General features: G+C 31.5%; 1 protein-coding gene across 1 annotated transcript in view; it reads left to right on the top strand.

Moving 5' to 3' along the window:
* Nucleotides 1-13584, top strand: part of LOC118182601 (lachesin-like) — an 886001-nt gene that overhangs the window by 490617 nt on the left and 381800 nt on the right. Inside the window, exon 2 of the mRNA XM_085815905.1 lies at nucleotides 7380-7483. Within this exon, the coding sequence (XP_085672031.1) occupies nucleotides 7380-7483 (104 nt within the window). The remainder of the gene's footprint in view (nucleotides 1-7379; nucleotides 7484-13584) is intronic.

The following is a 13584-nucleotide window of genomic DNA, read 5'->3' as shown; positions in this document are numbered from 1 at the left end:
TTAGAGCACACCGTCTGTGAAGCTAGCTGTCTAACCATAGGTCAACATCAGATGATTATTTGACACCATAACCGTATCGTATCGCATCATGCAGTGCGGAAAGCAGCTGTTCAAAAGGACCTAGCTGCCTAAAGCATATCCGTCTGTAAATGTGTTATTACTCTGTTTTCCCGCCCATATATAACATTAAGTAAATAAATTTACTTTCATTCAGATGCTTTCATTTTTATGCACTAATGTCATAGTTTGTGAATGCATACGGAAAAAGTTGAACCTGGTTTTTTTCATTCGAGTAATTATTTTGAAAGGTTCCGATATTTTCATCAAGATTTATACGTTTATATTACTATTATGCAAACTTATGGCAGTTCTTATTTGCTAAATATGAGTTACAAAATTCAGATTTCAAGCTTTTTTACTATTAGAATGTAATGGTGTGAAATTCAAATAATATAAATGAATTGTATAATATTATGAAAATACAAATAATACTAATTTCATTTCAGTTCATGTCAAACAACATTTACAAATGAATGCAATACACATTTTAGTTTCGTTAGACTATAATAAATTAGAAGATGAATTCGAAAGATCAGCTCACAATTACTAATTTTTCCCCAAATCTCCAATTTTTACTTCCCCCAAACTGATTTTTTTCTGTAAATATATATTTTTTATGATATAACACATTCATATGCTTAAACATCCCTTCCTGTATTTTCTCTCTTAATTTGCAATAATAATACAGCTCAAAAATAGCTGCGCGAATTAAACCATTTTTGTAAGTCATAACGCATATTGATAAATATAAACTTAAATAAATACCTCAAGTGAAACTTTTGAATTGATTTCGTGTCCATTTAAAGTAGAGAGGAGCTAACAAAAGTTTAAATTGAGAAAATGCCAGTTTGGTGGCCAGGTGATATATAATGTAATTAAACCACTCCATTAGATTACGGCTGATATTAATGAAATAATTTCCACAGATAGTTTACCGAATGTATGAGAAATTAATGATACAGGGATCATTCAGCAGCTCATTAATGCATTATTTCGAATTAAAATTCAAGAAGACTTGTAATGTGGAAAACCAGAAATATTTGAACGGGAATTCTTTTCATCATTGGGTTTCAAGGAGCAATTACATTAATTCAGAAACTATCTGGATCATTGACCTTTTGCTTTCAAACCATTTAACGCTTACTCATTAAGTAGTTTTTTTTTCTTTCCTTCTTTTTGGTTTTTTCACTCATTCATTGGCAAATGCACTTCTTTTCAACTACACTCCTTCTTGAATGGCTGCCAAATCAAAATACGATTTAGCTAATTTTTCCTGTACTCTAAATGCAAATACGAAAGAGAGAGATATGTATGTAATAAAAATTATTTCTTAATTAGAGAATTTTGTCATTAACTATACGTCCTTCTGTAGAACGTTCAGTATAAGTTAATGAATTTGAAAATATGCTTTTTGTAATAATTAGTTTCGAAAACATTATTCTTTGTTTTAATAAAAGAAAATCATCAAATTAACACTAACCCTTAACACCTTCTTACCCCTGCCAAAAAACAATAAAAATCATTATTTTCATAAGGAGGTTTTTGATAATAGCTAAAACCATTCATTATCATTCAATATTTACGTTAATGTATTTAATGTTCAACCACATATGAGCTCTGGTGAGTAATTTTGAAACTAGTTGTTAATTTCATACATGAAACTATAATTTCTCCAAATAATCATACATTTAATAAATTCAAACCGCAATGCATTGCCGCAGCTTGAGATTTTACACTTATAAATATTTACACTTATAAAATAATTATGAGTAATCCTTTGTCAGATTTACAGCAAACCAAGTCCTTGCTAATGAATATTTAGAGTGGCACGCAAAATTAAACTAGAAAACAGGGAGAAATAACCTAGATCTCGCATTTATCCTATCTAAAACAAATGAATTACAAACTTACCCCGTACGTATATTTCTAAGAAAATAGTTGTGAATACAGGTCTCAGATAATATAATAACCGCAAGCTAACATCCAGTCTTCTCCCATAGTTACTAATGTGAATTTTATCATCGAAGAAATACAAATACAATTTTACTATAGTACAATTTTACTGATGTACAGAATCGATGTACTGACTATCGATTTAACTAAGTTCATAGGAAGTTGATGGAATTTAGACTTTCATTGTGTTAAGCATAAACGTGATTTAAATAAGATCAGCAACCAATACAGGTGTTGTGAATAAAAAGAAGCCATACTACAAACGGAACTGTGCTGGAAGATCACACCAGTGAAGTAGCAAGGCAGTAGGTTCTGCATTTTAGATTGATTTGGTTTTTTGCTCTTACGCTAATTTTTAATATCATCCTCGAATCTATTCTATTCAAATTCCATTTAAACTCGAACTTAACGGATTTTGAACATTCCTAAATATTTATAATATATTATTGTCAATTATATCAGATCTGTCTGATTTTGGAAGAACGTTTTGAAAAATATTTCAAGAGAAATTTGCTCATAATTGTGTTAAATGTAAATAAAATAGCAAAATATCGTTCTTGTCTACATGAATCTTCTGGCGTTCAGCGATCTTAGTCACTCGACCATTAGTAGCTTAAAGGCGTTTTAGCAGTATTTGCTTAATAGAACTATCGTTGTGCTAGCAATATATTTATTTAACGGGTATTATTATTTAACGGTATTTAACGGGTGGTCTTTTGTTTTTGAGTTTTTACGTAACTTTAAAATATAGAAAATTCTAAAATCGTACTTAATTCAATATTTAATGGCAATGATAAATTCAGAATTATAAGGAAAATATCTGAATCTGTTAATATGGTGTTCTTGTTCCTTCATGGGTTTAACTGGATCTGGCAAATCACGTGCCATGCATAAGGAGGAAGACATCTTCTACCTTAGCCGCGGAAGAGGAATTGGCATGGAAAAAAACATTCTAAAGAAAATAGCCATCAAAATACCTACGTTTTCAGTACGCACCGTCGGATTCAATTTAATAATATGATAATGTTCATATTTAAATTACTAGTTAAATACGACCTCATTGGACCATTCAAAATTATTGAATTTAAACATATATCTGATATATTGATGAAATATATTAATTATAATCGTTGCTTGAGCTACAGGAGAAATTGATTATTTCCTCGAATTTCTATATGAATGAAGAATATCACTTCATTAGCAATTATTGCACTCTCCTATGCGTCCTCTTGTAATGTAAGTAGTTGACACATCCATATTAGTAACTAAGAGAGAGATTCATTTCTCGAATATAGAAGAGCGCCAGTTGAATTTTCGTGTTTCTGCATATGAAGCCTTAATACCCTGAACAATTTGGCTTTCTAATTCACGAGTACAAACGAAATGCCTTTTCCGAGATGAATATAAGAGCTATTAAAATTTGACAAGTTCCTATATTCAGTGCATATATCAAGAAGGAAAAAAAAAAAAAAAAAAAAAAAAAAAACACGACCACACGTATATTGTCCCTATAGCTAATAATTTCATATACACTACAGCAGCGTTTCTTAAACTGTGGGTAGCGGGACCTGCAGCAGGGGGTCACCAAAAAATTAGCAGTTTTCATATTTCTTTAACGTATTATTATAATTTTACAATTACCAAATAATTTTACACAATGTATCTGTGAATAGATAAAGATTAGACAATACAGACAAAGAAAAAAAACGAAAACGTTTCGATGCATTCTTTTTATAATAGAAACTTTCATTTTACTTGCTTTGCACGTGACGCTGTCATTTCGTCGGATACTTATTTAAAATTTTCACATTTTTCTGTCTTAAATTAGAAATTAAAGTTAATGGCTTAAAACTGCAATAGTATATTACAGTACAAGTTTAATGGCTTAAAACTGCAATAGTATATTACAGTACAAGTAAAAAAATTGACAGTTTAACACACGCGTGTGTCGGATTTGCGCAATGCATTATGGGGGTCCCACAAAATTTTTGGTAAATACTCGTATTATGGGGTCCTGGGAATCGCGAAAATAATCTCAGTGATAAAAAGGAGTCGCGATTGAAAAAAAAGTTTTAAGAAACCCTGCATTACAGTAATGGTATTCTACCACAGCCTTAAATTATCATATTAAAGAAAATAGTCTGAGCAATGAATATATTTGAGAGAAATGCAATGATTATAATCCATTCTTCAACAAGACGTGCCTAGAAAGACAGAATTCTTTAATGATATTTACTTGAATCATAAATAGAAAAGCAAATACCAGATATTTAGTCATGTTTTTTAGTATGCACTCTTATTTCTATGTTATTAATTTTTCTATGGATTACATGAATAGTTTCAGTTACTGAAAAACATTATTATGTTCTAGCGATAGGGAAAGCATTGAATGTTCGGAATTAACTTCTTCCGAAAAATTACAATGGTTAAATTAATTCATACATTTGTGGGAAGAAATGTATGTATACGGTATTTCTTCCGCCTTCTTAACATGCCTTCGTAGTGTAGTGGTCTGCACGCTGGGCGCGTATTCCAGAGCTCTGTGGTTCGATTCTCGGCCAGGGCGTTGCTCATTTTTCATCACTCCTGATTCCAAAATACTTAATGTCGCTATCTATGTATTTGCAAATTGGCAGCTGGCCCTTTTCAGTAGTCCATATATCCAATAACTCCTCAATATGTAGAAGGATTCTATAAATCTTTTAATGTAAAATTTATTTTTATGTATAATGTTTTATATACTATATCCATTACTGAGCCAGATATTTGATATTAGAAGACTTTGTGCTATGTACGTTATACGGTTTCAGAACAATTTAGCTTTGCTGAGCTAGTGTGTTAAAATTTATAAAATAAAACCTAATATTTTATTATCCTCCCAATCAATTGAAACATTTACAGGCGCATTTCACTAAACTTAAATTTTAATCATGTAAACAAAATTTCTTCTCATTTAAACTTCACTAACTACATTTTTCTTTATGCAAATAGTACTTTAATAACTAGTTAACTATTACGAAGACTATGAATATATAATGTGGTTATTAAAGGGATTATAATAATTATTAGTATTAAAATTTTAAATAATTTCTTCAAATATTAAGTTAAAATAATGGTGAATATAAGCATTAAAAATCACAGATGAGTTCAATGATGATGTTAAATACAATATTTACAATCGAAAATCTAAATCTTATACTCCTGAATCCTGAATTGGACAATAAATTCTAAAATCTGCTTCATATACAAATAGTTATTCTATAGACTTTATCTGATAAAACAAAAACTGCAAATAATGTATTAAATATACTTCCTTTGCTTTAAACCAAACATGTAGTTTTTGTATTTTCATTTCTTCCTGAAGAACATAGAAGGATTTTCATTACAGAGAGGAATGCATATTTTGTTCAGCTGCTAAACCTGAATGAAATTACTGACCCTAAAGTCGTCATACAAATCTGAATTCAAATCATGATGCCCCTTTTCGCGATTTTCTAATATTCAGGGAGGTTTTAAGAGCAGAACGACAGCGCGAAATGGACGACATTTTTACACTGCTATTTGCCATTCAAAACATGTGTTTATGAAACTAAAACTTTTCCGCATAAGGGAATAAATATATTTTTCTCGATAACACTGTTGGAATTTTTCTAAAAAGTTCTCGACTAGAATAACAATTTTCTATAAGTTAGAAGAGAGAGGTATTTGGTGATATGCATTTTTTTATTATTATTTAATGCGAATATGACGATGGCGAAAGACATCAGTGAAAGGATGTATCTGGTAAATTTAAACATCTAAAAACTTTCTCTATATATTTAAACCCATTTATAGATATAGCTGCTTGTTCGATAGAATAGATGCAAACAGAATCTGAAATGTATTGCAATGCTAGTTTAATGATGATACTGATGGTTAAACCAAGAATAAATATTTAAAACAAATTTTTAAATTATACTTTTTATTAGTAATATTTCCTGAAAAGGTTATAAGGTATTTCTCCTGCCTTCTTAGCATGTTTTCGTGGTGTGGTGGTCTGCACCCTGGGCGCGTATTACAGGGGTCCGTGGTTCGATTCCCGGCGAAGGCGTTGCTAATTTTTCAATCTCTCTTGCTTTAAAAAAATACCTAATCTCTCTACAAGGTTTCATTATGATTAAATTTGATAATTTTGTCACCTCTGCATCGCATCTTGCAAAATGCAAAATTTTAAATTTTGGCAGCCCAAAAAAATTATCAGATGACGCTGCAGCTCATCTTAACTGCGCAACTGGCAGGATATTAAAGAGAAGAAATTCCCATTCCAAAATCATAAATTCTTTGCGAATTTTATTATGTATACTCAGGTGGACAGTAACTATGCCTCGCATACAGGTGCGCAAACAATACTTGCAGATGTCAGCATTTGAGACAGAACGTGTAGTTGAGTTTAAAGAAGGCGGTTGAACTAACCGGAGAATCTCTCGACATTTGGATAAGGGCGATGCCACTACTGGAGGATGTTGGCAAGAATGGATAAACCATGGCCGAACACGGAGTCAAGAAGGAAGCGGTCGGCATAGAGAGACAACAGAACAAGAAGACCGATCAAACGTCAGAGCTGCATCCAGAGCCCCAGATTCATCATTACCATCGAACCTATATGTAGCTGGTGCCTCAGCGACTGCAAGGATCATTATTAGGCGGCTCAGAGTAAAGGGGCTGAGCCCACGACACCTCTTACTCCGACTACCTCTATACACCAACAAGCCCGTTTGCATTGATGTCGAGCACATTCGACCTGGAATGCCACTGACTGGAATAGAATTGCGTTCAATGATAAGTCCTGTTTCGAACTGAACCCGATGACCTATTGAGAACGTTTGGAGCATTATGGGCTGGGCTCTCCAACCAGGTCGGAATTTTGATGATCTGACTCGCCCGTTGAGCAGAATTTGGCACAATATCGCGCAGGAGGACATCCGCCAATTCTGCCAATCAATGTCAAGGCGAAGTTTACAGAAGTACACCAAGTTTACAGAAGTGCTAGAGATGGACCCAACGCGTTACTGATTTGCTCAATTTGTGAAACTGATTCTCTTGAACAAACCAGCCAGTTTTTTAAACTGTAATCATTTGCTTTTTCTTTTTATATACATCACATTTACCGATATGCGTCCCATTAAAATAACTTCTTCTTGGTGCGTCCCTCCCTTTTTTATTTGTGTGTGTGTATGTCTTAAAGTGAATTTCATTACGTGATCGCACATTAAGATGCATACATTTGCCATTAAAAATCAAGTAAATATGAAGCACATAGCTTATTTAATTAATAATATATTTTCTTTGGCTAAGTATTTAATGCACGTTTGTCTTTTTTTCAGCAGAAGACTTAGAACCCGAGTTTACAGAAACGATACCTAATGTTACAGTAGCGACAGGCCAAGAAGCAGTTTTAAGTTGCGCTGTAGACAACTTAGGAACGTATCGGGTAAGAACTATGTTTTTCAAAATTTAACTGCATTTATCTCTGTTTTGTCTTGTTATCAGACTATTACACGACTGAAAAAACTTCTCTTGGTAAAATCACTCAATAATACTATTGCGAGATAATTGTTTAAGTGAAATCCGAACTCCCATAAATGTTGCGTTTGCGACTACTGAATAATGGTTGTATATTTCTAATTTTAGGGTAGTAACAAGCTAAATGCTATTCAAATAGTGAAGTATCGCAATTGCTCACCTTAAAATTTTAACTGATTCAAACAAGTGAGAAATTGTAAAAGGATGGAAAATCTTAAGCGTTCGAATATAATTTTTTAATATTCGAAACCGATTTGAAATTAAACTAAAATTAACGCTGCAAAATTGGATCTTACCTCAGGATCGATCTAGTTTCTAATAGTATATTCTTCAAACTGAATTTTTGGAGAATTATTAAACTGCTGTCACCACTAACAAATTTCACTAACTATAAATGAAAAATCAATGAAATGAAAGGGGTGTTAAAATATTTTATCTGAAACTACAGCTGTTACAGTACGAAAAACATAATGTAGAAATCACAGTCCATTACAACAGGCTAAGTCAAATTAAAGCCAGATTCCCCCCCCCCCCAAGTCTAGCACTTCGTGTATACTATGTATACCCAGAATGTCTAAGTGGACCTACTGCATTTAAACCTTGATCGTATTCAAAAACGTCACGTACTACAAAAGTTGAATGTTTTCATCGCAAAATGGTAAGTTCTAATTAGGCCGTTTTTCTCTCTTATAGCGTTCAGTTTGCAGTAAACAAATGCACATCTCTTCAGTTAATCATCGATGTATTCGTATGATACGTATGTATATTCGTATGGACGTACCTTCATTAGAATTCATTCTGACTAGGTTCACTTTTATTTGCTAACTCTTCTTTTATTAAAACACATGGCAATTTGTCTATCCTGGATAGAGTTGAAAGGTGAATGAATTTACTTAAACAAAACTGATGGACCTAGTCTAAAAATCATATTGCATTAATTAAAACTAATTCATAAACTTTCATTCAGCAGTAGGGAAATGTAAATTAAGAAAAATTAGAGGATTAGCTACAGAAAATGAAACAAGAATTAATGTTGGAAGAATATAATTTTCTCCTTTTGCATTTTTTGAAAAAAAAATCATATTTTTTAAATTCAAAATTCCGCTTAATTATCGTTCAATCTACATGCAGTACGTAAAACCACAGGCCAGATGTGAAAAACTAACTTTCTGCTGAAGAAAAAAAAACCCGCTGTAATATATCTTTCGTATTGCTGTGACGCTTTTTGTTTGAAATCGACATCACTTTGTCATTTGGAAATATTAAAAATTTACTTGGATGTAATAGATATTGTTACGAAATGCCCAACTACGATAATATAGCTTTCCCTCAAAGTGGGTTTAAGGTTGCCAGAAAGTAGCCCGAAATCACCCATTTCGCGATACTTGGTGACAAAATTGGCGATATGCCATAGACAGATCGAGAACATTCTAAAACGAATTCCTACTGGTTTGGGTCAGAATGTTCTCGAAGGCAGGCCAAAAGCTATATAAACCCTGCTCGTACGCGGAGTGGCACTTTTTATTGAGTAGTGTATCGTCGAGTTTTATCTTGTGTTTGAGCTCCGAAAGCGATCGACTAAGTCGGAAGCTTGTACTTCATTATTTTGCCTTGAAGATGTCTTCACCGTTAGCATATTTCACAAGTGCACATCTTTGTAGCCATCGAAGGAGTGGCTTCTAGGATAGACCGATGAGCATCCAGCAATATTTCTGTCATGTCACATGACCTTTTGCACGCTTTAAGAGTTAAGCAAGATAATTGAAAATATTTTGCCATGCAATTTTTATGTGCATTGTCTATTTCTTCTGAAAATTTTCATTGCAAAGTTAGATAAAATATAAGCAATTATGAAGATTTTACTACCTGGTTGAAAGAACTTGAAATATATACAAACACATGTTGGATACTCCGCAAAAATATTCATGCGAAATATTACTTAATAAATGATAAATAAGACGAAAGAAATATATGATGCACTTCTGAGCCCAAAATGCTATCTTTACATAAAACTATGCATATGAGAAAAATATTTACACCAGTTATATATGTAAATAGAAGTCAGTACTTTTTATTTCAGTCTATATGAAAAAGAGGTTATAATAATAGCCAATGCAGAATTCTATTCAAAGTGAACTTCACTAATTTGCATTTAGTGTGTTAAATTTCACATTTAATAACTGCTCACTCTTAAATATACTGTCTACACAAGAAATACTCACCAAACAGAATGGATTTATCTATTCATAACGAATATATCCAATTTATTCACATATAACTTTTAATGTTAACAATGAATATAATTAGATCATACACAATATGTATTCTGAATCTTACACTTTCAAAATCAAATGAATGCAAGCACTGAAATAAAAAAACACTAGATTCATTGTAACACTTCCAGTCCTTCTCAGCTCCATCAAAATAATAATAATAATAATAATAATAATAATAATAATAGTAATAATAATAAAACTATACACATGAATTCTTTTAATCCACATTTGTTAGTAAATTCATAATATTCGAGGCTAATTGTAGCTTGAGTCATATTCTCGGTGTAAAGAGCGATAATATGCCGTGAACATCAATCCAAATATCAAAGCGTGATAAAAATCGCGAAAGGGAAATATCAGCGATTAATTAAACTCATAAAACGAAAACACTACAATATTTTCTACTTTTACGCCATATTTTTATAACTGCGAAACATATGCAAATTAAAACGTAAACAACATATGCTCACATGCACACGAAGATTTAGCGTCACAAGAGCAATAGAAGTTCATTGGTCCATTTTCGAAACCCCTCCCTCAGTAGCTACGCTGATGTGCACTTGTGAAATATGCTCAAGGTTATAGCCTGATAACCTGAAGGCTGTGTTGCTGATTGTTTCAGCGTGTTTGTCGTAGTTTTTCTGTAACGTTTTTCATTGTTTTTCTGTAACGTTTGTCATTGTTTTTCTGTCACGACTGTAAGCGTGATTTTGGAACTATTCTGAATTAAACTGGCTAAATAAATTTCCTTCTTCATCAAGTGTTGTCATCAAAAACTCCAGATCCACGTACCCGTAGAACGCAACAATCTGCATTTGACTTCTAGTGCAGGACTGAGATATTACACTGTATTTAAACGTTTCTAAATTCTCTATATTGAACGATAGTTCGATATCTCTGGATCTGTGATCGAAAGGAGAACACAGTGATATATGTTTAATAAAACTAGGATATTAAGCATGAGGGATATATGAGGTTTTTAATCCTGGATTGCACGAAAGGAATTAATTTTGATAATAAAAGAAGTTAACTTACATTATTTTTAAATAATTTATAAATTCGCAGTTCAGTCCTTTATAACAATTAAGGTAAAAATGTAAACTTTCTTACTTATAAATGCATGCCGTTGGTGTGATTCTGAAACAGTTCTGTAATTTCTGTAATTTTTAATCAGTTATCGTTTTATACGTTCTACTCTTTCAAGTCTTTCATACATTCATTTTAAAAAAACTCATGAGATTGTTTTCTTATTTTTTACTTTGTTAGCATACTGTTTAGTTACTAGATATATTATTAAGAAAAATTAGCAGATATGATTTGGTATGCCATTCGTTTATGTATGATCCCGTGTGTTAACAGACTGTTGAAGCTACAAACTTCATTTGTAATTTTAGTCAGCACGTTTTGGCGATTTTGAGTGACAGAGATTTTGGCTTAGTAGCCGCTAATGCATACAAACCGAAATTTGTAATTTAAATTTAATATTATTGTTAAGAAGAATTTAATTTTAAAGATATAAATTTAATTTGCATAAGAACTCGTAAAGAAATTTTTAAAAAAATGCATATTGAGGTACGAACGTTAGTACCCTCATCGTTTTTCTAATAAACGTATGTAAAAGTGCGTTATCTTAATAAATTTGATATTACTTGATTTGGATAAGTACTGGAGGTGCGATACTTGCATTTAAGAGGCCACAACACTAGATGCCGTTTTATTTAATAGTTTTTGTTAGTTAGAGATACATAGTATGTTAGAGATGATCACCTTTGAAACTTGTTGCAACCTAGAGAGCACGTTTGAAAAGATAGTTTGCATGAATATGTGGAGCCAAAAATTGAAAGAATAGCAAATGCTAGATTTTTGAACTGATCATATGAATCCGAAATACTATTTTAAGTTTTAGAAATTATCATGCCTTTCTTCTCCAGGTCTTTCAAAGAGACCTTTTTCACTGTGAGTTAATGTCATATTTATTTTTCTACAACTGCATTAAAAAGCATTCAGATTTGGAGCTCCATATTTTTTTTTTTTTTTTTTTTTTTTTTTTTTAACGAACTGCTTTTCAAAAGTAACAGTGTCAATATTACAGGGACAAAAATTAAATTCTGTTACTCTAGCATTGAGAGATTATTTTAATCACATCCTACTGAATTCCTGAATCTTCTATAGATAAGCTCCATCAGATTTATAATTGTTGTTTTGAAACAGTAAGTGTAAATTACCGAATTGTTTTTGGCGATGTTTCAGCCGACTTTGAAAATAAATAAATGTTTCTCTTTCAAAATCTTGAGTGAAAAGATACAATTCCTTATTATGCAGCTGAATAACAACGCATTAACCCTCCATTTCAACAAAAAAACTCTTTAAATTGACAATGATATAGAGTTGTAGCTACAATGGTGCTACTTTGGTAGACGGTTGCACAGGCGATTTAATTTGGCGCAATTGTTGGCGCAGTTTTTACAATCGTCAGCAATCTTGAAAACCGCTGTTTTTACGTATTTTGCGCATAGTATAAAGTATTCGAAACTTTAAGAAAATAAATATCGTTAAAAATAATGGATTAATTTTTTGTTGAAAACATTGCTTTTTAAGATGGCAGGCAAATATAAATAAATACATTTACTACGAGTATAAAATACTAAAGTAAGGTTAAATTATTACTTTCATACAGCAAATAAATAGAATAAAAACAGCGCCATAAAAACATTGCGCCAACGTTTAATTGGATTAAAATATTACGTAAATTGAATATCGAATTAAAAACCATCATACCATTGTTTGAAAGAATTAAAAATATTACTTAAATTCAAATACTTTAAAATAAGTAAATAAGAACGCTTCGTACACTAGAGCTAAAATGACAGCAAAAAGTTTATTAGCGGTAAAAAAGGAGGAATGTATAATACTTTTTTTACCGTTACAGTGGTTATTTCTTTCCCCATGATCACAATACCATATACGGCCGTCCTCAGAATCAGCTCTTCTAACGATCTTCATCCGTGATCCACATTTTTCGCACTTCATTGCAAAAGCAAGTAGTGAGGCTTCCTCCCAAAATTTAAAATAAAATAAATTTCCTCTAACCCTTGTAGCGATTTATAAATAAATCTTTGATTAGGAAAGCCAGGTTGGCCGAAATGAGTTCTCAAAGGACAGCTAATTTTTATTCCGATACCGATAATTTTTAGCATTTCGTACCAATAACAACATTAATCTTTGAAAGGGACATATCTGTTTCTTATGAAATCTAAGGAATTTGAAGAGATGAATAATAAAATTTTAAAATGGTGCGGTAATGCACAAATATTCAGTAATCTATCAGGGAGCTGATTACAGCTCGTTAATGCACAAATATTCTGTAACCAATCAGGGTGCTGATTACATCACTCCTAGAATTAAAATTGTTTAAATAATCATACATAATTAAATCATTTAAAAAAATGCAAAATTAAATTGCATTTAAATATTTAACAGCCATAAATAATGTTTAAAACATTAGATTAAATTTATAGATTTTAAAACCAATTACTTTTAAAGCAAGGTGACGTCATTGATTACATCATCCACAGCATAAATTATACAAAATATCGTAAACAATAAAATTTTTATTTCAAATAAAAATGCAAAATTAAATTGATTTTTAATATTTAGAACCCATAAATAATATTTAAAACACAGAATTTATGCATAATAAAACGCATTATTTTTTAAATAAAATGACAACAAA

The sequence above is a fragment of the Stegodyphus dumicola genome, chromosome 4, assembly GCF_044657685.1.
Source record: "Stegodyphus dumicola isolate Sdum_Otavi_A_Nest chromosome 4, ASM4465768v1".
In the NCBI taxonomy this organism is placed as follows: Eukaryota; Metazoa; Arthropoda; class Arachnida; order Araneae; family Eresidae; genus Stegodyphus; species Stegodyphus dumicola.
This window is presented reverse-complemented; position numbering and strand designations above follow the sequence as displayed.